At 36.6% G+C, this 27141-nt stretch overlaps 1 protein-coding gene across 2 annotated transcripts in view; it reads left to right on the top strand.

The window, feature by feature from the left end:
• Nucleotides 1-22228, top strand: part of LOC147235282 (uncharacterized protein C14orf132) — a 29402-nt gene extending 7174 nt beyond the window's left edge. The window contains exons 2-3 of one of the 2 annotated variants that reach the window (XM_086142128.1): nt 13135-13357; nt 20788-22228. In XM_086142128.1, the coding sequence (XP_085998254.1) occupies nt 13135-13353 (219 nt within the window). In that variant the 3' untranslated portion in view covers nt 13354-13357; nt 20788-22228. Of the gene's footprint in view, nt 1-3876; nt 3920-13134; nt 13358-20787 lie in introns of those variants that run through there. The other variant, XR_015104411.1, reaches the window with a different exon arrangement.
• The last annotated feature ends 4913 nt before the right edge of the window (nt 22229-27141 follow it).

Genomic DNA, 27141 nt, shown 5'->3' with positions numbered 1-27141 from the left:
TTCTTGCTCCCACCATTTTTCACCATGAATTCAGTCAAGTTTTTTTCCCTGCGGACACACTCAAGCAGTAGTATTTTCTTTTAATCACACAGCTCAATAACTTTGAAATTATGGAATTAAATTGAGCTGCTTAAACTATCTGGATTTTCCCTCTATCTTTCATTTCAAGGAAAGAGTCAATGGAAATGGGATTCAGCAGTCATTTTAACATCCATCCATCCATCCATCCATCCATCCATCCATTTTGTGTCGCGCCTGCTGTCATGGGGTGAGAGTCGGGTTACAACCTGTAATCGCAAGGCCACGTAAAGAAACAAACAACTGTTCACTCACTTGCTCATTTGGGGTAATTTTTCCATTTTTTTTTTTCCAGTTAACCTGCTGCATTTGTTTGGACTGTGGGAGGAAACCGGGGAACCCAGAGGAGGGAAGAACATACGAACTCCACATACAGGACTGTCTCAGAAAATTAGAATATTGTGATGAAGTTCTTTATCTTCTGTAATGCAATTACAAATACAAAAATGTCATACTTTCTGGATTCATTGCAAATCAACTGAAATATTGCAAGCCTTTTATTATTTTAATATTGCTGATAATGGCTTACATCTTAAGAAAACTCAAAAATCCTATCTCAAAATATTAGATTATCATGAAAAAGTAATTTTTGTTTTTTTTAATTGCATTACAGAAGATAAAGAACTTTATCACAATACTCTAATTTTCTGAGACAGTCCTATAGAATGGTCCCCTTGTCGGAAAGAACTGGGATCCTTCGTGCTGTGAGGTCGAATCACTAACCACCGTTCTGCCCTCATTTTAACACACACATCATAAATGGAGCGCAAGTGATACATGTGATACATGGAAAATAATGACGGTATATCCAAATTATTTATCAACAGCGAGAAAATCCTTGAGGGCCCGTTTTTAAGATTGCACTTTCTCATTCTCAGTGTTAAACAGGCAAACAAACAGGCTGTTTTTGCCCTGTTTATTTCGGAAGGTAAATAACCAAGGACTGATTGCTTGATTTATATTTATCGAACATCATCATGCTCTCTTCATTGACCTGAAGTGAGGTTTAAAATTTGTCCTTAATAGGCAGACAGTTGAATGATCATAATAAAATCAGACACACACCCTCCCAAAATGGTTAAATAGATAACGAATAAATAGAGAAATAAATAATCAGCCTTATCCAACAACTATCTATGGACCCTTCTTGATGCATTGTGTTGCAAAATATTAATGCGGTGATATCTTTCCCAATGGTTAGGTAATGCCTGTAATACCACGAGGACATTAGGATAATGACAAAACAATCACACAGAAATAAAGTATAGACGTGCAGCCTTACATGACCAGTCACATGTCTATCGACTCAGTTGCGATAAAAAATGTATCCCGATAGAGATGCTCTTTTTACATTATACAGAATAGTTTGGTTATGCATGCAATTTTCTGCACCAAGCCAGCTGGATGATGCAACGTAAAGATGCAAACCCACCATGGGTGGATGGAGTGTTCGTACTGTACTTTCAGTCCATTTTTTCTGACCTTTTCTTACTCTATGTTTCCCTCCATCTCTTCTCCAGCTTTTTTTTTTTTTTTTCTTCAATAACAGATGTTTTGGATGGGTGAGGAACAGCTGGCTGCTGTAGGGCTGTTTATTCAGTCCGTCATGTCTTTTTTTCTTGTGACTTTTTTTTTTTTCTTCTTTTTTTTCCTTAGCATTTACAAATGGAGAAATGAAATCCGAGCCTTGGAAATCTTTTTTTTTTTTTTTATTATTAGAAAATAAATAAATAAATAAATAAGTAATAATAAAGCAAACAAATTGCAAATTATTTTCAAGATTCCCGATTTCTGATTATGGTTAAACTCTGACCTCAGTAAATCACCCAAAATTTCAATTTTTATTCGCGTTTTGGCGCTTTTGGGAAACTAATGAGTGTATGTTGCTTTTGCATATGAGTGTATGTGAGCTCTTTGCAATTAAGTGCTCTGCAGGGGCACTTTTTGAATCTTTAAACTTAACTATGAAGAATATTATGTAGCTTCATAAACTGTCACTGCCCTGTAATACTGTCGGACAGAAAGACAGATACACAAACATGCATGCATGTGCGCGCGCTCACAGACACACACACACACACACACACAAAACCATAGACTTGCATACAAAGAAAACACATATGTACTCGCTCCCTTCAAGCCCCACAGGACATCCACTCACAGATGGGCACAGGAAGCAGATGCATATGCCCACTTATAATGCACAAAAGTCAGGTTGCACACTCACATGTGACACAGTCTGTCATTGTTGGAGTTTTTTTTTTTTTAGGATTGAGGGATTGTGGATTGTATATGTTTCACTTTAATCCCACAAGCCCTGCAGAATGACACGCTACATCAGGATGTCCTGTCCATGTCTAAACAGACGTACACGCGGCAAACGAGAAGCTCCTGTCTATCGCCGACTCACATCGGCTTGTTCGGCTTGGTTGAGCTAAACTTTACATTTTATTTCTCGGGATGTATGTTGCCTCCTTGTACAGACCCTCAATATACATTAGGAAAAATTCATTTTAAGGGATTTCAAGTTACTGACATTGGCCATTTAATTATGGATTCATATTCAGCCCATCCAACACTTGAAATCCACAGTGATTCTCATTTTCAATCTCAAAAAGAGCAAAATTCAAATCAATAATTTACAGATGATGATGAGTTCAAACTTGGCAAGACGGGAGAACGACAGGAGCCGGAGGAAACTATGAGGTTGTGGGAAAATGGAGAACGAAAACATAAAATGTCAGTGTCAGCAAGTGAGGAAGTTACTGTTTTAGATAAAGAAAGGCGACATCTGATGAGCAAGAAAGAATAGATGAGAGGAGTAATGACACATGACTTAAACAGACAGGCCATTAGGGATGGAGACTGTAAAATTGGAATATTAGAGTGTTCACTAGCTGAACTGATAAAGAGAATAAATTAAAAAAAAAAAAAACAGGAATTATAGACATTATATATACATGTGCGTGTGTTTTGAGATGAAAAAGAATTAATAATAAACTCATGAAGGAATAAAAAGATACGTAATTACATTCAATGGATCAACTGCTTGAAGGGTCCCCTGCCGAATAGATAATGAATGAATGAAATAATTTACACACGATACATTTCAGTTGATCCTACAAACAGGTCTGTTGATCTATATCTTTTTTTTCCCTTTTGCTTCTGCCGATTTTTTTTTTTTAACTTTTGTTTATTTTGTAAATGTCAGCAAAGCTCAGTATTTTATGTAAAGGAACACACAGCTTTGTTGTATGTAGATTCAAAACTGTGACCTTTAATTTTAAGGGTTCCCACTGCTGTTATTTGAATCAGATAATGTTCAAAATTGACATTTTGCAGTATTCATGTCTGACTTAAACTTATGTGTCTGAAGTGGATGAATTAAATCTTGTTTCCACTTCCGCATTTGCTTGATGCATGGTGTGATTGCGTCCTGGGTGCACGATCAAAGATTGCTTTTTAATGTATCACAATGAAACACGTCTCTGTAAGAGGCTGCAGACGACCAGCTCGGCTCTCCCTTCAATCGGAGAGCCTCTCCTGTCACCAACAACAAAAATGCACTTATTATGCACCCGCACACATTTGTGTGTTCTTTGAGTGCCTCTAACTCACAATCATCTGCGCTCACACACAAAGCTTGATCTCTAAATCTGTCTCAAACACATGGTCTCACCGAGCCTGGTCATCTCTCCACCGCCACCATCTCTCCCTCTCTCTCTCTCTCTCTCTCTCTCTCTCTCTCACACACACTTTCACTCTCTCATGAAGTGAATGCACTCAGTCTCAGTTAGAGTTCAGAACAGGAGGACAGTGAGGAACACCCGACTTGCAGTAGGTAAAACACTCTCCCTCTTTTCATGTTTTTTTGTCAATCCAATACAAAATGTAAAAAGCGTCTCTCTTGTCTTGTTTGGATTAATTGCCAACGGTTCGATCCCGTTGTAGACTCGCCGCAACAAAGTGATGCTGTACGGTTAGAAGTGTTCAGTTGTCTGATACTTGAGTGTTTTTAAGAACTTACTCACATTCAATATGCAACTTCAGTTGCAGTGTTGGTACTTGTTGTCAACTGTGAGCCTGCTGACATGAAGTGAATGTGACTGAGATGTATCTCGGGGAATGTTTTGCATCACATTAGACTGCATTATTACTGATACCTGACTTTTAAGCGTTACATTCAATCTACGAAAAGGCTGTGATTAATATTCATTACATTAAAAATACATCTAATGATTTTTTTCCCCCCAGAATATTCTCTATAAATATATTTATTTCTATAGAAATGCCAGAAATAGTGCAACTACTTGACCCATTTTTACCAAAACGAAGATGATGGTCACCAACCAGATTTTAGCATTATTATCTGGATTTCAAAGGATTTATTCATCATTTAATTTTTTGTGACTTTTGCAAGACTTTGCAAGATTTTATTGTTTTTTTTTTTCTCTATTCATTGAGTCATTGAGTACATTTGTTAGTTGACTGAAGGTGTTCTTTATCCATGGGGCTGTTTCTTTTGCATTCCCAACATGACACTTCCCAGCATACCCTACAGTCACTGGTCTTCTTTTAAAGCTACAAGTATCATCTTTCCGTCACTCTGTCTGACTGGTATGCTGGTTTTGAAAATGGAGCAAGGGCATACCTTACTTTAGTTTTACAATTGTAATTAGATTCCTTTTTCTATTTTTTTCTTCTGCTATATTGTGGCAATAAAAGTGCAACATAGTAAACCCGTTCTATAAAACTTGAGTGGGGAAAGAAAAGGAAATGGCGGTGATCTCATATTTGAGGTAACTGGGCAAGTTTGGATCCAGACAATTGACCAGCTTCCGTGGGTTCGTTATAACTTCACTTTTGATTATATTCCTAACAAATAATTGAGAAATTCTAAAAAAAAAATTAAATGAAATTACAATGTGATAATTAGTCACAGGCCTGCAAAAACCATGTCTATAGATCTGCTTGGGAGCCTGTCGTTGGGTGAAAAGGCGAGGTTCACCCTGGCCCGGTCACGAGTCAATCGAAGGGGCACATACAGGACTGTCTCAGAAAATCTTTTGTAATGCAATTAAAAAAACAAAAATTACTTTTTCATGATATTCTAATATTTTGAGACAGGATTTTTGAGTTTTCTTAAGATGTAAGCCATAATTAGCAATAGCAATCAGTTGATTTGTAATGAATCCAGAATGTATGACATTTTTGTTTTTGTAATTACATTACAGAAGATAAAAGAACTTTATCACAATATTCTAATTTTCTGAGACAGTCCTGTATACAAAGAAATACTCATTCACGTAGCTGGGCAATCATCAGGACAGAGCAAGTGACCTTCTTGCTATGAAGCGGAAGCGCCAAACAGTGCGCCAGCATGCCGCTCAACATATATCAAACGCATGTTAAAATTGATAAACAGATTCAGTTCATTCATTGAAAACCCACAGTTAAAAGCCAGATTTTCATGTATTCCTAATATATAGTAAACCTGAATGACCAGGCTTTTTGATTCTCATGAGGGGGAGTGCTTCTGTTTTTACTACTCTTATGTATTCAGAATCTCCAGAGTAGACATGTGCGGGAACACAATGGGCAGACCTCTGTGTTGTCATTGAACTGTCCCGGCAATTTAATCCCTGCAGCTCCCTAATGATGAGAGTCCTCTAGCCCTATAAACCATTAATTCCACCCACCTTGAATCTGGCCATTGGGAAAAATGCTTGCACGCATAGTGTGAAACACACTGTATGAGTAAAAAAAACTGAGCTCGATAGTGAATACTGTGTCAAAAGATATAATCCACCCAGGCAACAAGATGGCATTGAACTCAAAAAGTATTATAGGCACCGGTTTTAATCTGATGCTCTAACGTGACCTCCCACTCGAACAAGTATGTCATTTTCAACTGCAGAATATATGAAAAATGAAATGGTTGGTAACCATGTTTGAATTTCACCCTTGAGAGTCAGCACAAATAAGCACAATTTATTTATTTCTTGTGGAGGAAATAAGAGTCGCATGAATCTGAACGCACACAGCAGCCGAGTTATAATGCACCTCCGTAATGTTGGGGGGGGTCAGCGCGGCAAAACCGAAAGAGGGGGTCTCAGGTTGTCACCGGGTCTTTTTATGCAAAAAATTGTGGCTTTTTTTTTTTTTGGGTGTGGATAAAAACACTCTTGGTTGCATCTGTTAGCTGTTTAGCCACAGACAACATTTTTGCAATCGGGGCTAATTACAAAAAAAGGACCATAATTTGACCGCTAAGGCTTCTATCAAGCACTTTTAATAAATATTCAACAATTTTCCCTTACTCTGCACGTCATGTTCATATTTTTTTTCTTTCGAAAAATTCCAAGGGCTTGTCTTTTAATGCTGGTGGTTTTGCTCTCTATCTGTCAAAGAAGTTTTGAGGGTTTTTTGTTTGTTGGCTGGTCACCAGATATTATGCAAAGCAGGTTTGGAGCGTTTATAAAACCTGATGCAATGAACCCGCAGTTAAGGTAGGACTCTTGGTAATTTGTTTTTAATGCAGCTCTTTTAGTGCTGGCGCTCTGAGACCCTTCGTCTCAGATCGTTGGCTTTTTCTCCCTTTTCAAAAAAGGCTGTACATTGACATTTGTTCGTGGGCCATTTTAGCAGGGGGCCAGCTTGCCGACTTACTGATGCATAGAAAAACCCTTTGACTGAGTCTAGTGCAGGACTGAGGCGCAGGTGGAAATGGCAATTTTTCAAAATAAAATACCAGGAAGACAAATGAAAATAAAAATGCATATACTTTTCAACCACCTTATTCTTTCTTTTTGGCTCAATACCAAATGCTTGTGGCCTGGTGATCGAGAAACCCTGATCTAAATGATTTATTTATGCTATGTGGTCGAATATACCATCAACTTTTACGCATAAAGTTTTGCATTACCACTCCTAAAAGGGCTGTTGAATCAGCCATGGTGTTTTTCTTGGGAGGAGGAAGGTTTCATCCGCTTGTTTTTATGCATGATTTCAAAATTAATCAATTGAATACTTGAAAGTACAAATAATGCAGTGGATGGAAACACAGGATCTGGAATTATAAGGAGTTCATATTGTTTCTTTGAAAGAATTTAAGAACCAAACAGATGGGAAAATGGCACTAATCTAAATATCCTATGGCTTGGGGTTATTTTGCACACCTTGGGAGCTGTTGATTTTGCTAAACTAGCACGGTCAAAATAAACCAATTATAGACCTGGCATTATTAGATTTGATGAAAGTCTTGTTATTGTTTGGTCAAAAGACAATCTCTTAACATGGGGACCATTGCTATTGTATTATGAGATAAAAAACAAAGGTTGGGGGACAATGTCACAAATAATTATTATAAATGTTGAAAGGTGTGTGTCAACCACTCATCTACAAAAAAAAGCGCATGTTCTTTTCTTCTACTGCAAAGCACTCATGATCTCCATATCTTTAATGATTTACTAAAATTGATAATGGGCTAAACAAAATTAAAACATCAATAACAACAACAAAAATGACCATGTTATCATATATGTTTGGAGATGTATGCATAAATTGTCAGTCACTGCTCAACCAGTTAAAATAATGAAGCAACTCTTGGATTTTCATGAATTTTTAAACTAGTGTTAAACGAGTTTTACTTATCAAAAAAACATCTTCACAATTTTAGCATTTGTAATGATGACTAAATTATGTAATGATGTAATTATAATGCGTATTTCCCCAAATATTTTTTCTGGCCATATATTTATTATCCATTTGTTCATTTACAATTTATGCTCACATTTATGATATAATGATATGCAAATATTTGCTTTTTTTCTGACAATATTTTCTCAATGGTAGAATGACTCAGATATGACACATAGCTCCCGATAATTCATCTATATTGTTTTGTCATTCAGAGGCACAACAACGTAAAGATTCTGATTCTTGACTTCAAGATGTGAAACAAATATCTCACTATTATTTGTTTAGAAAGAATGAGCAAGTGCACACTCATTTTTGTGCATAATGTTGATAACCTTTCTGTGCTTCTTTTGTTGCAAAGTGAGACGTAGTTCCTGGGCGAGAGTTTTACTCAATTGAGACAACTGTGCTGGAAAATATTTGTTCTGATTTGTGAAATATGTGTCTGCATGCTGAGTTTTCCAAATATGTTTGGGTGTTTAGTGTCTGAATGATATTGAATCTTTTATACCATGTCCCTGTATCTCCCCTCAGTCAAGAGGAATCCTCTGAGGCACTTTTAATTAAATATACATAATAAGTGGATGATGTGAGAGCTCTTAAAGTTTTCTCATGAATTATGCTGCCGCAGCTTGACTACTCTGATGTTTTGGGCTGTTTATTTAAACTTTTGCATGGGAAAGAAAAAACAGGCATATAAGTGATGGTTGTCAGTGTAAAGATATAGGGAGAGAGAGATTGTGTGAATGATGGTGCAGAAATGAAAACTAAAATCATTCTAAATATCAGAAAGACGTTATCAATACCGAACAGCTTTTGGAACTTGTGGGTAATTATTCTTGAAGGCAAAATCAAACTTTATAAAAACAAGACAAATCAATAAACAGATGGATAAATGCATAAATCTGAAATAGTTGTGTATTGTTATATGTGGAGTTTAAAAGGTTAATGGTTAAATGACACTTTTCTTTCTTTCTTTCTTTCTTTCTTTCTTTCTTTCTTTTCTTTTTCAAATTTTTGCTCATATATGTTGAGTTGAAGAGTTGTGCTTTTTAACCTTGGTTTTAAGGATCGATATCAGTATGGCGAACCAAAAAAACTGTATATATAAAAATAAATCATTTTCTTTTTTATATCAAATAAACAGTCATGGGTGTCTTTTTAAAACAAGCACACATACAGTGTTGTTGAGCACATAATTTATCCAACCCATTTTTAACAAAGATAAGATAAGATAAGATAAGATAAGATAAGATAAGCTATAGCATGTAGATTGGGAATCCTTATCAGTTATCATTTCAATTCAACACTTTTTTTTATCCGTGTATAAGCTAATCTCTGAAAAGAAGAAAATACAGCATTTTTCAATTAAAACTAAATGCAGCCAAATAATAGTTAAATCCGAACTCATAATATTGGTAATAAGTCATTCCTGAGGTAATTCTTTGTGTTCAAGATTCGGGTATGGGTCTGTATCTTTGTAATATTGTTCAAACGACTTTTTTTCTTTCTGTGTATTTAACTTTCCAGGTAGGAAACAAAGGGAATGTAAACTTTCCAGTGTTCTCTTGTAGCAAGTAATTCAATGAATCCCTTGATTCATAAAAGTGGCGCATTTGTATATTTTCCCCCCAAAAAATCAAGTTTTCTTAAAATATTGCTAATGCCTTGTAATGTTCAATACAACAGTTTATTAGTGGTTCTCCACTGTTAATCAGAGACACCTTTATAATGGATGCTGTATATAAATTCAATGTCATTATATTCCCAAATACCAAAGACTTGATATTACATTTTGCTTTGTTATAGAAAAAAAAAAAAAGATAAACAATCTAATGGCTATTTATCTTATCTGGAAGGATTGTGACCCAGATAACTAAAATATTTGCAAACTCCATTCTTTATAGATCTTGGAAGAAAATGTGTATTTTGACAAAAAAGGCCCTTTGGAAACATCGGCCCAACTGCGACTTTTTCCTTGCAAGTATTTTAATTTTGCTCAACACTGAGGGCAATGTGGCTACAAGACTCAGCTAAATTTTACATGTTAAATCTTACAAGTTTTAATAGTTGAGTCTTGAAATAAGGAGAGGGAGGCAACTTTGCTTTTCACATCATCAATTTAAAGGCATTAAAAATTTCCCTCAAAGATGGGATCAACAAGGATGCATGATGTGCCTGAGAAATGCTGTGGGAATAAATGAATTTGATGAGCTGGCGGTTTTGCATACGTCACGCTGTTTAAATTAACTGGTGTCATCATGTTGAGTGACAAGTCTATTAATCAACTTGGTGAACATGTTTGTACTTTATAATTACATTGCATTTCCGCCCATCTCCCTTTTTTTTTTAGAGGAACAGACATGCTTTTTTAACTGAATGTAAATAAAGCTGTGAAATATGGTTTAAGGAACAGTATGTAACGGGTGTAGTCCATATTTCATCTGAGTTTCTTTCTCAAAAATATGTTTTATCACAAGCAGAAACAACTGGTGCTTAAATTTGCACAGTGTGAGACCCGCTTTTCTGTATAATAAAAGATTTCAATATGTTTAAACTTGAACCCTTAACATGACAGGTGTGTGGTCAGCAACACCTCCATGAAATGTCTTAAATCACAAACAGCAACAACCAAAACAGGGTTTGCAAAGAAAGTCTTTTTAGCACAGTATGCTTGTGTACTGATCATGACTTTTCTTTGAATAAAAAGCAAAAGATAATCATCAGGCTTTTTTTTTTTTTTTGCACAAATCCATGTCTCAAATATTAAAATTCTATTAAAACAAATAACTCAATGATAAAATAAAATAAAATAAAATAAAATAAAATAAAATAAAATAAAATAAAATAAAATTAATTGAATTTAATTAAATTAAAAAAAAAATAAAATAAAATCTGAAAACTAACTTGCCAGCTTGGGGGAGGAGCTCTGTCCTTCCTCCTAAACTCAGAAGTCATAGCTCAACTTGGAACAACTGAAAACTCAATTATTCTTGGTTGTCTCTGTGTTGCCATGTAAAGCAGGACAGAATGCGTTAACATTCCCATTCATTGATTCTTATTGTTCTTGCTCATCAATCCTTTTTCTTCTAACTTTTTTAAATCGGGAAGCCTACTTTTTTGGTTGTTTGAGCACTTGGAATTGACCAAAAGAAGGAAAGACATCATTTGCATCACTTTGGTAACCCAAATCAACTTCAGCAAAATCTGATTTAACTTTTATGACATGCTACTAATGGCACTGCGGAGAGTTCGTCAAATTTGGGCTTCAACAAGCCAAAACACTTTGGAGTTAAAGGGTCAGAGTCGGTTGAACCCATCAGCTGCTAGAATGAGTGCTAGAATTATTAATAGCCACTGAGCACACTGCTTTGTTTCCACAAACTGCACAGTGTGTGGCTGTGCAGAACAAAAACCTGTACATACACAGGAAATATTGCACATTTGTTTTTCTACTCACTAATTTTAGGAATTCACATCTACCTATTGGTGGAAAAAGCTCAATATATGCATATATGTGTGTATATATATATATATATAATGGTAATCATACGTATAAAAGAATGCTAAAACAAATTATATTTAATTTCACAAAAAATTTAAAGGACCTTATAATGTGCGTGTCATATCGTCACCCTCTTAGAATAATCGCCTGAGTCATTTTTTCAGATTTTTTAGGAAACACAAAAACGGAACCGTTTGACACACTCTTGACATAGGCAATTTCTACTAAAGGGGTAGAATCTGTTTAACTGAGGATGTAGGCAATTTTGCCAGAGGTGGTCAGCATCATGAGGAGGTGATTTAGGAAAAAAAAAAAAAAAAAATTGTAAAAAAATGACTCAGGCGATTATTTTAAGAGGGTGACGATATGCATGATACTGTGAAATAGTATGTAAAAACAAAGAAAAAACAAAAGGACAAATAGGACAAATGACCTTTTTTTAAAGACAACAAATGAATATATACATCATATACTTTAAAGTATAAAGATCATCATGGCATTTATGTTTCGCATTTAACATATGTAAGCTTGGAATGTTGATACAACAAATGAATAATATATGCTACACATATTTTATTAATACAGATTAATTGAAAGGCAGATAAGAGCAGATAAAAATAGCTGACTGACACATTGCTGATCAGAGTTTGTTCTGTGTTTGCATGCATATGGGTCAGAAAATCAAAGGTGTGTGTGTGAGTGTGTGTGTGTGTGTGTGTGTTTGCACAGCACATGTTCTCAGGACATGGATTAATAAGGCCATTTATCACCAGAAATATCTTCTCGCTCTTCTCCCTCTGGGATTTGGCGCAATGGAAGCCCCCCAGGGACGCTCATACAGCTGAGCCAAAAACTGGGAATCATTATCCGCCTCGCTTGTTTTGGCCCGGCCTCTCTGAGTTTGTGTGTGAGTGAGGGGAAACTTCTCCGCATCGGCTGCCACGCGTCTAACTTTGTTCATCTATCGGGAATTAATTCCCTTGAGCTTCTCTCCACTGGACGGGACAGCTGAGTTTGTTGCCGCTGGTGGACTCAGTTTGAATCGACTCATGTTCTGATCACTTTTTAAGAGATGAAACTCCAACAATTAATAATTTGATGACGTCCAGGAAATGTAACAATGCAAGTGAATAAGAGCGTCTGAGATCCACACAAATACACATATGTGAATATTAAAGTTATCATATTTGTGCTTTGATTGTGTAGTTTGATACGTCAAAGACGGCGTGTTTATAATCATTTTTAAATGACTAGATATGAAGATAAGAAATTGTAGATTTTTCTCACTGATTTGTTTTAAAGGGGACTTTTTTTTCCAATATTGTATTAATTTCTTGTTCTGAACATATATTTACATACATATACAACATATATTTACTGTTATTGTTATCTATTTCTTACCCATTTAACAGGATACCAGTGTATATGAACTCTGTTGTAATAGTTTTGGATATTGAATTTAAGTAAACTTAACAGCAAATTAGCAAATATATTGACTGGAAAAATTCTTGCTCATTTTTAAAAATTCTTATCTTGATTTAACAAAGGTGGATTTGAGGTTTGGATTCTTAGATTCAACTCACGACCCCACTCTACTTTTGTTTTTTATTCCTTCGTGTCATGATTTTACTATGAAGTATACTTTATGCAACAAACACCTTATTTTCTCAGGCCATTTTCTTGTATTTGTTTCAATCAAGTTTGCTTTATAAATATATTAAGAGAGATGTGTATCGCGTTCGCAAATTCCTATTATTCTCACTGTGTTGCGGGTTTATAAATATATGGATACACAACTGTCTGACAACCAGAATGACTGACATTAATTCAAATCATTTTCTTTGCCTGCACAGCATTTCCCAGCCGTGAGCGGGGCTTTCATGGATTCTCCATACAATGGCAACACGTCCTTGCAGACGTCGTCCTCCAACCTCAACGCCGGCTATTCTCGACCTTCGGAAGCAGAGGACGACGGGAAGGTGTCCAGTGACACTATATGGCTGTGGATCGCTGTGCTGGCCACGATCGGAAACATTGTGGTGGTGGCTGTGGTTTGTGCCTGTGCCTTCTGACAAGGTGTGAGACTGAGCTGGAAACACTGAAATACCCCCTGAATATATTTATTTTCAAAAAACAATCATAAAAATAGCCTTACATCTGGACTGCGGAAGTTTAGGTTGAGATTTGTAAATAATTTTACACAAGATTGTCACCTCTAAAGATCAACTATAAATGATCAAAGATTTTTTTTTTTTATTACTGTTAGAATTAATTTAACTTCACGCGAGCGACCTAATTTTGACTCCGACTTTACGACGGCAAACAACTTTTTAAAGCTTTTTAAATTTCAATGGGAAATAGACCAAAAAAAGAAGTTTTGAAATCAATCTCACTTTGAAAGGATTATTGCTCCCCCATATAATATTTTAAACATAACCCGAACTCTAAATTTCCTCCCATGGTAAATAATAAAGCATTTAGTGGAAGAAAGAAAGGAAAAAAAAACAGCAAACCAAAAACTAATGTTGAAGCTTTTTCGCTCATTATTTCAAAAATGAGACGCCCCCCGAGAATATTGAAATTCACTCAGATAAACTTCTCCTCCTGGGAATGATATTCATTTAATTTGCATTTGAGCAAATTGTTAATGTTCCGCTGAGCATCTTTCCACAAGCAAAATGCTGAATTCATTCATTTTGGTTTCTAGGCTTTAAAAAATGGTGACCTTTACACGGGAGCCACGCCATACTCGCCAATGGTCACTTGGTTATGCAAGTCCGACTGGCGTTATGTAAATCCCTCGGTCACGCACTCGATGGGAGCTACAGGTCAGCGCCAGAACGGCAAAGATTAAGCACGATCATGCTTGATCTCTTGGTGAAATGAGAGACGGAAAAGCAGATCCACATGATTAAGTGAGTGATTTGGAGCTCCCTGAGGTCAGGGAGGTTAAACGTTACTGCAGCCAGTGTCCTTTTGATCCCTGCACAGTGTTGAACCTAAGCCCATCTTTCATCTAACGCTTACATCGCGTGTTTTATATTCCACCCTCTCAACTAAGAAATGTTCAAAAATTTTGATTTTTTTTTTTTTTTTTTTTTATCTGTTTTGGAAATATCAAAGTATTTTCATGCACTTTTCAAAGGGCTCCAAGCAAGCATGACGAATTTCCTGCCCTCCAACTTTCGTCCCTTTCCTCATTTTAAACTCACCGCCACGCTTCACCTATTCATGTAACATTCAGTCAAAACCATCAACATATTGATTTCAAATTGATACATCTTGTCCCATCAATAGATATTTCATTGACTATTTTTGTAAAAGACTGTAGTCTAAGTTGAACAGCATGATGGATTCAATTTATTTTATTTTGTTAACCTTTATTTGAGATTGAAAACTTCTTTTTCAAGGGACTCCTGGCCAAGAGGTAGCAAAAGAATATAGTTACATTTAAGATGAAATCAAAATTACATACAAATCATATAAAACAGTTACAATAATATAATATTTTAATTATAATAATAATAATAATATTTATATTATAAGTTTAGAGCGGAGCAGTTTTCACTGGAGGCAAAATCAACACATTTATCCTCACTTCAAAATAGCTTCTCTTTCTCTAATGTTTTTAATTTAAAATAATAAATTGTTTCTTTCACACCATGGCAGGCTTAACATAAGAGGAAAGCTCTAGAAAAAAATGACCTCTTTTAAGGAATCCAGGTTATAATCATACCTTTCCCAATTTTAATTTAGAGTTAGATCCACCAACGTGGCAGGGATGCAAACACTATGACAACAACAACAATCACAGCAACAAAGAGATAATACAGTGCAGGAAAAAGCACTGTAATCCAATCTCAAATCAGACCAAGGGGTTAAAGAAGGCAAAAATCATTGGTCTCTGACCAGAGCCAGACATTTTAAGATGATTCAGAGATAACACCCTTTCATTTCTTTGATTTCAAAGCAAAGGGGAAAAACTGCCCGAAATTGATGATTGACTTATTCAGCTGCTTTTTTGAATCCAAACCCCTCAGGACTGGTGCACGAGTAGTGTGACTGGGATAAAAACAGCCGCACATTACGGATACGCCATCCATTTTTGGAGGGGGATTAATCTATTACGTGTTCCAAGCAATTGTAGTTGGATCAGTCAAACGCAGTTTCAAATGTCCTCCATCACGGTTGTTCAATTTAAACCGACAACTCGCGTTAATTCTAGCCGCAAGAAGTCTTCAACCACATCCAGAGACGGTGCATCCGATCAGATTGTTAATCATTCTTTTTACGGTCTGGTTGAATTTAAACCTCAGATTCTGGTGCTCTAGAGCTTTCGCTTTGATAGTGTACATAGAGATATAAAATGATTTGAATTTGAAATAGCGCTAAACTGGAATCGAACTTTCAGTCCTTGAAAAAAAGGACCGTCTACTAGAGAAAAAAAATGTTGTATGGTCCATAACAAACGGTGAATGTGCAGATGCTGCATATATTGTTACATTGAATAACACATGACAAGGATTTATTTAACCTAAAAAGTTTGAAACGTCTCTGTGATCGAGACGTCCTTCTGTATCACTTAGGAAGATGAATAAAGATAAAAAGGGGTAAAAATAAGTAGGGAAGCAGAGGCGCTTGTGCGGCATCTCCCCTCCCAGCCAAGACACACCGGAGATGGACGTCTATGTGCGTGTGATAACGCCCTCTAGTGGTTTGGAAATTTGCTTGACGGTTTTTTGTTAATACTTTTATGGTGAACACTTTAGATGTATCTACATATATTTAACGGCCAAATAAAAAGAGCAATATTCTTGCCAGACGCAAGGGAGGCTTATTAGTACATTGTCCTCTCTGCTCACCGTGGATGATGCAACAAGTGTGTTTGTTGCTCTTTTATTTCCACATGCATGTGTAAGTTAAATCTGTCCAGCGCAGGATAATGAGTTGAATTCGGGACAATCGTCCTCCGAGCCTGAGGTTCCTACCCTTTCCATCCCTTTGCTCTTCCTCAGCCAGTATCCCAGAAGGACATGAGAGAAGTCAGAGCAGATTTGATCAGTCTGGATGATTTTATCTTTTTTTTTTTTTTTTTTTTTTTAGAAGACCATTTAGCTAATGGAAGAGAGACAAGTTTCTCTCAGAAACAATAATAGATTTGTAAGCAGGGGGCAGGAAATAAATGATTTGAGATTATTTTGGAGTGTTGAGGAGAGGGGAGGGAATGCATGTTAAATCTTGCACACGTTGCTATTCAGCGAAAACATACTCGTGCGATTTCATCATATAAGCAGAGTTTTAAAAGATAAACTATCTAGACTATGTATTTGTCTGCAATGACATTTGTGAAGATGCAAATCACAGGAATGTTTATGTATACTCTGCAGAATTTAGCACAGATGGCACCAACATAATTGGGATGGTTAGATTTTGATATATATATATATATATATATATATATATATATATATACATATATTTTATTATTATTTTTTTTTATTTTTTATTTTTTTTGTCCATACACCTCCATTAAGACAACTTAGAAAATCCAAACTCTGTTTTGACATAAATAATTATGCTCCAGCAGGTATATTTCTTTATAGTGGTCAGTAAAGGTCCAGGTGCCCACTGCTCACCACTACTTCCATCAGTTTGGAATCCCTGCAGTCCAATGTGCTGCCGGTTTTTGGGGAAGCAAGGACAATTTGGACAATGGCGGCTTTTCATTCTATAGAAAAAAAAAAAAAAACAGTGAGCCTGAGATTCCTGGACTCCAAAAAATACAAAGCATATTCTGTATCATTTGGAGAAGACAGACAATTCAATCTTACCCGCAAAGTTATAAAATGGGAGGAACGGCATCTTCATTAGTCATCACTTCGATGTCAACAACAACAGAAGGTGAGAGGTAACACATTTTAACTGAAGGTGTTTTCCAAGAGGCTGATCCTTTTCGTAATACCTCATTAATACAATGACACTCTGAACTCACATATTTTAGGCATAAATGTGCTATTCCTATTGATGTTTTACTTTACTAATGTGAAAATGATTGATTTGTAAAACAATGAATACTGTTGTTTGCAGTTTTCACATTCATTGTGAAAGAAGTGGATTGTTTTAAAGTGGCAATTGTGTTTAAATCACCAATCAAAACATAACAAATGACTTGAAAAATACAATAAACAACCATAAATCCATCCTTACGAGAGTCAACAAGACGTAGATCGCCAAGATGACAATAAAATTCGAATATCTATTTTATTTGTCCATTCTGGGGGCTAAATATAGCCTTACTTGACACAGGGGTATGATGCTGCACGGGGACGGGGGGACCCCAAGTTAAATTTGACTTTGGGGTTCCATAGACATGGCCAAGGTCACTGAGGTCAGTGTCAGTGATCCTGCAGGCCTACACATGATTTGGTCATCACTCTGGACAGCTGCTCCACTCAGACACTTCGGGTTAAAATCCCTAAATGCACAATCAAACTGAATCTTTTGTCTGGATTCCTTGCTAAGTGCTAATGCATAAACAAGCAATCCTTCACCACAACAAAGAAAGACGATTTATATATCAGGGAACTGATATATAACATCGAGTGGTAAAAAAAAAATGCTGTTTTAAAGGATAAAATTACACTTGAGTCTTTAAGAAAACAGCACTTTGTATAATCTCTCCATAGGTATCACAATAAAGATATAAGTATGATTTGACTTGTGGCTGATCATTTATTCACAATTAAATTTCTTTAGAGACACTTTGTGTTTGCACAAATCATAAATTAATGTCACAAAACATCTGTATATTTGATTATCAATTAGATGCTCAAAATTATTGAAGTAAGTCACGAAATACTCAAGAATGTGTGACATTTAACTTTTACATGAGTAACCGAATGGAAAAGTTTGCTGCGCCTGTTCAAAGATTGATTGTTTTGATTTCATTTTGGGTTCCTTTTCCAGACAGAAATCTTCCTTCCGCATTCAGCAGGAAAAATTGCATGTGTATAATTTGCTTTCTCAGTTACCAGTATTTACTTACAGAAGCATAAAATCTGGTTTTCAGACACACGGGTGCCAACTATCTGATAGTAGCCCCAGATACAGTTAGGACCAGAAATATTTGGATAGTGACACAATCTTCATGATTTGTGCTCTGCATGCCTCCACACTGGATTTGAAATGAAACAACAGAGTTGAAGTGCAGACTTTCAGGTTTAACTCAAGGGGTTGAACAAAAATATATGTGAAAACACGTAAGAGTTGTAGCTATTTTTATACAAACGCTCTTCATTTCAAGGGCTCAAAAGTCATCGCACAAATAAACATAACCCGAAGTAAGATGTTACTTTTCAATCCGTTGGAAACCAAAGAGACCGCCAAACTTCGGGTTGAGTTCTGGTCATCGACTCGGGCATTGCAGAATATTCCACTTCTATGGTTGCTTTTGCAGCAAGTTTTGGATCATTTTCCATCTGTACTTTGACGTGACGTCCAATTAACCTTGCCGCTCGATCTGAAAGTAAATCCCCGTGCACTTCAGAATTCATCCGGCTGCTTCTGTCTTTTATCACATCATCAATAAACACAAGTGATCCACTGGAAGCCAAGCATGTCATGCGTGCCATTGCATCGCTTATCGCTTCCACCGTCTTTTACAGAAGATGTGGTGTGCTTTGGATCATGAGCTGTTCCAATTCTCCTCCAAACTTTCTTCTTCCCATCATTCTGGTACAAATAGTTTCATCTGGCTTCTTCAGGTGTTCATAAGCAAAGTCAGTTCTGGCCTTTTTAATGGTTTGCACCTTGTGGTGAATCTTTTCTATTTACTCTCATGAAGTCTCTTTATGATGGACTTCGATACACCGACTTCCTGGAAAGTGTTTTACACTTGATTGGATGTTATGAAGGGCTTTTTCTTCACCATGGAAAGGATTCTGCAATCATCCACCACTCTTCTGTGGACGTTCAGGCCTTTTTGAGTTCTCAAGCTCACCAGTGCACTCTTTTTTTTTTTTTCTCAGAATGTACCAAACAGTTGATTTGGCCATTCCTATCATTTCTGCTATCTCTCTGATGGATTTCTTATATTTTTTCCTAGCGTCATGGTCTGTTTCACCTCCATTGAGAGCTCCTTTGTAGGGATGTTGTGTGTTCACAGCAACAGCTTCCAAATGCAAACGCCACACCTGGAATCAACTCTATACCTTTAAACTGCTCAGTGGATGACAGCTTGCCGAGGGAAGAGCCCACGCAGCCTTGTTATTATTTTTGCAGCTCTTCTGAGTTAATTGTCAAATTGCTTTTGGTCCCTTGAAAAAGAGGCAGCTACGTATTAAAGAGCTGCAATTCCTAAATCCTTGCTCCAATTCAGAGGCTCTCAAATTACAGCTGAGAGTCTGCACTTTAAGCCCGTATTGATCATAATAATTGTATCCTTAATGTGCTTTCGTAAACAGCTAAAATAACAAAACTTGTGTCACTTTCCAAATATTTCTGGGCCTAACTGTAGATTGTCTTTTCCACGCACGCACGTAAAAACTGTCCTCATCGGATCGCTGACTGATTCTTTTTTTTCTCCTATCCTTCCAGTCTATCTGTTTTCTTCTTGTTGTCTTGTTGATTCATCTGTTGTTGACAATCTGCATTTGTCATCAAACCTCATTTCATTATTTCCATTTTAGAAGGTTTTAGTTCTGTGAAAATCCATTTATTTCCATAGTGTGAAAACAAAAGGGAAAGATACAATAGGCAAGGCTCAAGGCCATTTTAAAGTATCATATATAAAGAATCATTAAAAGGAAACGTGAAAGTATAATGACAAATTTCATTCATTAAACATTGGTTTTCAGGCTTAATTTACATAGAGGGATAAACTACGTGGGTTTTGGAACAATATATCAAACATATTGCAGGCATTAATTTATAATATTATCATAATTATCATCAATATAATAACAATAATAATAATAATAACCCGTGATTAGGTTGTACCCTCCAGCTTGTCCAATGGCTGGGATAAGTTACAGATTGAGTGATATGCATAATAAATTAAATAGAATGATGACCAGTACTACTACTAGTACTTCTACTGATAACAATAATCACAATAATAACTTTATAACAACTTAATAATTTCAATTGTGTGAAAAAATATCTGTTCTTTGACCAAGTTCTACCACAAATGATGCTGATTACGTGTCAGTTTGACATATTTTTGCATTCGACAGTCCTCGGCGCTCAAGGTCCAAGGACGTGTTTGTTCGTGTGAGAAAATGTAAGACCAGTTAGTCAGATCATTGTTTGTGGTGGCCTTTGCGATGCATGACAAAACATGTCTGGAAAGTTCCAAATACACAACAGTTTGAGGCTGGAAAATGAGATGAATCATGAAATGATTGACTAATGTTTCTATAGGTTCTCAAAAAAGTATAACTTCTCCGTTTATTTTTCCTCATCTGCAATGCAATGTTATATTAATGGACACTTTCTTCCATTTACAGAGATCTCAACCATCATCCTTCACAAAAGATAAATCCCGGTTACTGCATCCAGGGCAGGCGGTCAGACAAAAACTAACATTTGTGGACAAAAAGTTTCTTATTCACTAAGATGGAGTTCAAGTAGATATTAACGCAGGCACTGCCTGCCTGTGTAAAAGTGACTCAGTCCTACGTCTTGACGAAAGTGACTCAAACCTGATGAAACCACAAGGATCTCTGCTGTATTAAAAAAGGACCAATGACAACAGATGCATGGACCGCCATGTGGATTTTGGCAATCATCCGTTCTAATCATAATAAAAAGCTCGAGGAGCCTTTTCTTCTCCAAGGATTCAATTCAAGGATGCTTCTGTTCAAGGATGTTTAACTTTATGTACCAGGCGCTCGGCACTGGACTTACAGACAGACGGAAACAGATAAACGGCTTCATTTAACTCAAGATCACATCGACGGGATGTCAATTCAACGCCGGAAAGATATGAGACTGAACCTACATTGATTGAAAATAAAGATTGTTATAACAAGCCAACTTACTGTCTCAGAAAATTAGAATATTGTAATAAAGTTCTTTATCTTCTGTAATGCAATTACGAAAACAAAAATGTCATACATTCTGGATTCGTTACAAATCAACTGAAATATTGCAAGCCTTTTATTATTTTAATATTGCTGATTATGGCTTACATCTTAAGAAAACTCAAAAATCCTACCTCAAAATATTGGAATATCATGATAAAGTATTTTTTGTTTTTTTAATTGCATTAGAGAAGATAAAGAACTTTATCACAATATTCTAATTTTATGAGACAGTCCTGTAAATGAAAACGACATCTTCCCCTAATCTGAGCCAAATTGTCAGCTTTGGCGTAAACACTGTTACCTCTCGTCCCACAGTGAACCCTTATCTTTTAAACTTAAAAAATGCTTTGACCTTCTAGGCCCTGTTGGGAATGTGGATATTACAAATTACTTTCTATTTCTATAACAGATAGTATGTCAGTTAAAAGCAGGGTTGTTTAAAGAATTGGTCAGCTTCTATATGATTACCCAGAAATATGAAAAAGTAACATTACAATGAAGTTATGTGACTGAATCAGTGCTCCGTGTTATTCTATTCAATTCATTTATTTTTGATAGTGTTTGTGTCTGTCAGTGGTAGATCTTTGTTATCCCTTAAAAATCCCCCCCGATGAAGCGAGCACTTTAGCCTCATCATACTGTATTTGCATACTTTAGCCATTTGCACAGACGTAGTAACACCACATAATTAAGGATATAGCTTAAGATTCATTTCTAGACAAGTTGCTTTTTTCTGTCTGTTTTTTTTCCTTTTTCTTTTATATGATAGATTTTGGATTGTAAGAATCTCTCCATATTGAACAGATGTGTTCCGGTATGAAAGAGGATTTTCAAATGAAGGATATTTATATTGTATGTCTGAAACAATGCTATGAATCATCTGTAATATAAAAAAAATTAAAATGATAAGATTGAGTAGCTGCTTCTTTTTTACAAGGGTTTGAATGTTAAAACATTTTGAAGCTGCAATCTTAAAAATTATATTGCTTGTAAATTCACTTCACCAAACTGAACAGTATTATTAGAATAAAGACTGAAGAAAAGAAAGAGTTGTAAAATGCTAATGGGGATAACACGTGTGACATCAGCGATACATATTCATAATTCTATAAATAATCTAAATTTGACCGATAACGGAAATATGATTTGCATTTTCAATGTGAAATGAGATTTCTACATAAAGGGAACAAAATGTGTGTAAACAGCAATGTGGCATCTTGACTCTGCTCACACACAGAAACATTTTCCCCCCCAAAACAATGGATATTTTGCAACTGCTGACCCTGAGAAGATGACACAACACTGCTAACCTTCACGTGTTTCATGTGTGTGATGTCAGAGCTGGAAAACAGGGAAGTTCAGAAATGTCAGCGCTCTGATTCAGACAAGAAAAGATAAAAAAAAAGGAACACTTCTTTTGACATATATATGCAAACATAAAAAAACACCCGATCGGAAAAAAAAGGATTTTATTTTTCTTGAGGTTTATCTATTTTCAGTCGTAAATTTCAATAACATGACGTGTTTAAATTTGACATTTCTCATCTGTCGACTTTTTGTTCACTACTGTATTTCACATAAGAAGCAGAGAGGGCGGTTGTGGTGAAGGTTTGACTTCATGCAAAAGGAAACTTCTGCAAGGAACATTTTGAGGGGAGAGTTACATCAAGATAGAGCTACTCTACCCACAGAAAAGATGTTGATAATGCAGTTTAGGGAATAAACTAAGAAAAATCCATTGCCTTTTTTTTCCCTCATATCAGTAATATAGGCTTAGCGTGATTCCAGTACGTTTCTGTCGTCTTAGATATAACATAAATCAGCTTGACTGATAATGGTCCACTACATTTTAGACTTTTGAATAAAGTCTCAGCCCTGTGTCTTTCTTTCTGTTGGTAATGGTCACACTTAAACGCCGGACAGCTGAATGTGAATAGCGGCACCGGCCAGGCAAAAAGATGTCTATATATGGTGTGAGAACCTGATGTAAACTCTGCCTTGTGAGACCCGGTTTGTCTTGGCAAACTGTCCCTGGAGTTCCACCTTCGCAGCCTGCTGTCAAAAGCCGGATGACGGCCAAGCTAGAAAATGAAGCAATTTACAGGTATTATGTTTAGTACGCGGTCGAAATGTACGATTTGTTATACAATCATACTACTGATGTCTTGCTGCCACAGCATCCCTGTCCTCAGTGCATCTTTGAAGAGCCACATTGACATGTAAGGGTTCATTCATTTAGACATATTTTCTCATTGAAAACTGTACATTTTTAACGTGCCTTGGCTTAAAAGTCTGTTGATTTTTGTTTTAATTTGCCTCTCGGTAGCTTTGACTGAGATGCACGTAATCCCTTCCAAACTGTATTGGGTTCATTCATTTATCTAATCCATTAGTACTAGATTGAATTTCATCAGCTTCATTAGACTGCCGTTCTATGACCTGATATGTTTTTCTGTAGCCTTTAAGCACTCAGACTCTTAGTACTTCTACTACTACTAGTAATAATGATAATTCTTTGAGTGTAACTGATTTCATGTGAAGTACAGTGAGAAGAATGACTCATCTACCCATCCTATTTTTATCTCAAATTTTTTATTTTTTTTCCTGCATGGGTTTGACGCATTGAAGCCACCTGGTCATGATTGTGAGCAGATTGTTGCTCAGATTGTGTTCTTGGTTTAACCAGGCTTATCTGTTTTTCTTTTAATTTGTGATGAATCCATGTTGCAGTCACCGCACGGGCGGCTTGTCACAGTTTCTGACTCAATCCAATGAAGCTTTACCAGCTTTAAATTAGATGTTACGAGCTAAAACCCACATCCATCGGGCCTGCTTGGCATTCTGGTTCCCACTGCTCATGCGGATACATTTGAGGAGGTGTTTCGCTCAGTTTGTCATCTGTCAGCGTGTTAACAGAACTAAAGTCTGTATCTGTATTCAGTACCTGAATGGGGTGAAAAGCGATTTATGAAGACAAATCCTTTGCATATAATTCATGTTAGTTCTTTTCTTGAAACCAGACTTATTGCTGTTGTTATTAGTATGAGATTATTCGTGCCGCCCCTGTCTCTATCACACCTACTCTCCATCTCTGTCCTTTCTCTCTCACTTTCTCTTGTTCTACTTCGGCTGGTCGAGACAGAAGGTCGCCAAAACTGAGCTCGGATACGTCCGAGATTCCTGCCGGGAAAAGCGGAGTTTTTCCACGCAACCGTCGCCAAGTGCCTGCTCGTGGGGGATGTCGGGTTTCTGTTGGTCCAAACTAAACTTTGTTGTGATTTGGGGCAGTAGAAATAAGATATGACTTGACTTGGGGAAGCTACCTAAAGCAAATTAGATGTTGGAGTTGATGCAATACCATGCACGATCTTGCAAAAAACAAAAATCTCAAAATCAAGGTAGTATTTTAATTTTTGTTCACTAGGTTTTCATATATCAAGTAACGCTGGGCTTACGCCAAAAGATTTCACAGGCAGAGACTTCAAACTGAAAGTCAGAAGGAAATATAAGGTGGAAGTTTGTAATCTGAACTCATTCAGATCGGTCTTTTCCTCGTCTTGGGTTTACGACGTATCAAACACATTTGATATTATCGCAAGTCAGGGGATCTTCAAATCTTTGCACTTAAGACCTTAAAACACTTTATAGCCTTGACTTTGACACTTCATAGTTTTATTTGTATTTCTTATTCTCCCGCCCTTTTTTTTTTACTGTTCATACAATTTCCTTCTGTTATTTATTATTGTTATGTTTTACTTGAAACTCTGGCACAACAATTTTCTTTGGGATAAATAAAGTTGTTCTTATTCTTGTTCTTATTCTTAAGTCCTTCAGTCTTTGGCGTCATGTAACACAGTCAACAACCAATTGATGAGCTCTAACAAAACGAGAAACACAAAACCCAGTAGACAAACAATCATCAGAGCGGTATTGGCGGCAGAGATGGTATTTGTTGGCGGTACGAATGAACAGGAAGGACGTCCCGATCAATATGGAGCGTCTAGAAAGGTGGAACTGATGGTGGAGCTGTGGGGCAAAAAAGTCCATCTTGTACGATGTCGACTCTCCAATGTATCACGACCGAGCGGAGAAGGAAATAGCAGAGGCTCTGCAAAAACCCGGTGAAAACATCGCATGGTGGGAAAAAAATGCTGAAAGAATCAAGGTGTAGTCTATAAATTGTGAGATGGTAAGATTCTCAGTCTTTCTAATATCTCAGTCTGAGGCTTGAATTGGCAGAAACCCATGTAATTCAAAATGTGATCTATTCATTTAGTTAGTAAGGTTTCATTCTGAAGAAAAAAATTTAACGGGCTGCGTTTGTGTAAACGTGTCCTTGAGTTCAACTGACTGCGGGCGAGTTAATGGGATTTTTTTTGGCCGGTGATTCTTTTCTGCTCACATGTTTATAAGATACTATCATAAAGAGAGAATCCCGCTCAGACCAAGAGACAGTGGTTGTGGATAAGAGTGATAGAAAATTTGAGCTTCTTTATCCTTTTCCATGAAAGATGACTCACTGTGTAAGTCATAGTGAAGATTAGCCCATTTTACGATGCAAGCACAAAGAGGGCCTGATACAAATGTTTCAGCTCTGACTGGAAGCTCCTTTGTGTTGATTCATCTTCACTAAAAAAATGGAGAGGAAATGGAGTTCAAGAAAACAAAATGAAAACAAAATTGCTGAGGGGATGTTTTTGGGTACAATGTTAACTCCATCTATTATCAGCTGAAAATAATATTGCAACGTGTGTGTGTGTGTGTGCCTGTCTTTCTGCTTACATAACATGCTAAAATCTATTAAAATTATCATGTGAGTGTCTTTTCTATCTGTGACTTCAAACTGATAAAGTATATGAGATCCAGCAAGCCAGATGGGAGTCACTGTAACCTGAAGGTGGCGAGGAACTAATGAGATACACATGTTACTGGTATGTCCAGGCACAAGGACGAGTGCAATTGCACCACTTGCACGTACATTAAACTCACAGTCGACACATTCGGTAAACATTCTGGCGAGCCATTATAATACTAATCCGAAGGCATGAATAAAGTCACTCCTGAGTACCGTCAGACTTAATCGTGTTCATATTTTTCAACAATAAGCTTCTGGCAGAAATGAGAAAGAGACAAAGAAACGAGTTGCTCACATGAAGTAACCGCTGCCCTGAGCGATGACCTGAGAATTTTGGAGGCTCCATTGTCAGGATTAGTGCACTGGAGCATCGCAGAAAGCGGCAGTGAGGTGGGTGGAGTTACTGTAGCCCTGACTTTACTGGCCGCGTGAAAAAAAAAGAGGGGAAAAAAACCTAACAGAACATCGCTATTATATAAAACATAAACGTTGTACGTGTGCAAAAGGTGGGTGCTACGTAATAACTCTTTCTGGCCGCTTGAAGTAGGAGAAGCAACATGTAACCAGATTTGTGATCATCATCTGTTTATGTCTGGTCCAAAATCCGAATCATTAATTAATCAGTTGGGCTGATGCAAGCATGAATTCTTACTCCCAAAAAAAAAAAAAAAGGAGGCGGCTGTCCAAATGTTCTGTTTCATGGTAGAAATATAAATTTCCCAAGTCACATTTGGGTTGGACGTCTCTCCCTAAAAAGAAGATTTTTGAAACTTTCGAAAACAAAATACGGCGAGGTGACAAAGAACCGAGCGGAAAAAAATGCCGATATGAGCGGATTAATCACCAGCATCGATCTCAAATATATCCGAAGCATATTTGACTCAATTCAGATACTTTTTAGCATGACAATTTGATGCTTG

Source organism: Fistularia commersonii, chromosome 3, assembly GCF_037954325.1.
Source record: "Fistularia commersonii isolate RoL2024-O1a breed Wild chromosome 3, RoL_Fcom_v1.0, whole genome shotgun sequence".
Classification (NCBI taxonomy): Eukaryota; Metazoa; Chordata; class Actinopteri; order Syngnathiformes; family Fistulariidae; genus Fistularia; species Fistularia commersonii.
This window is presented reverse-complemented; position numbering and strand designations above follow the sequence as displayed.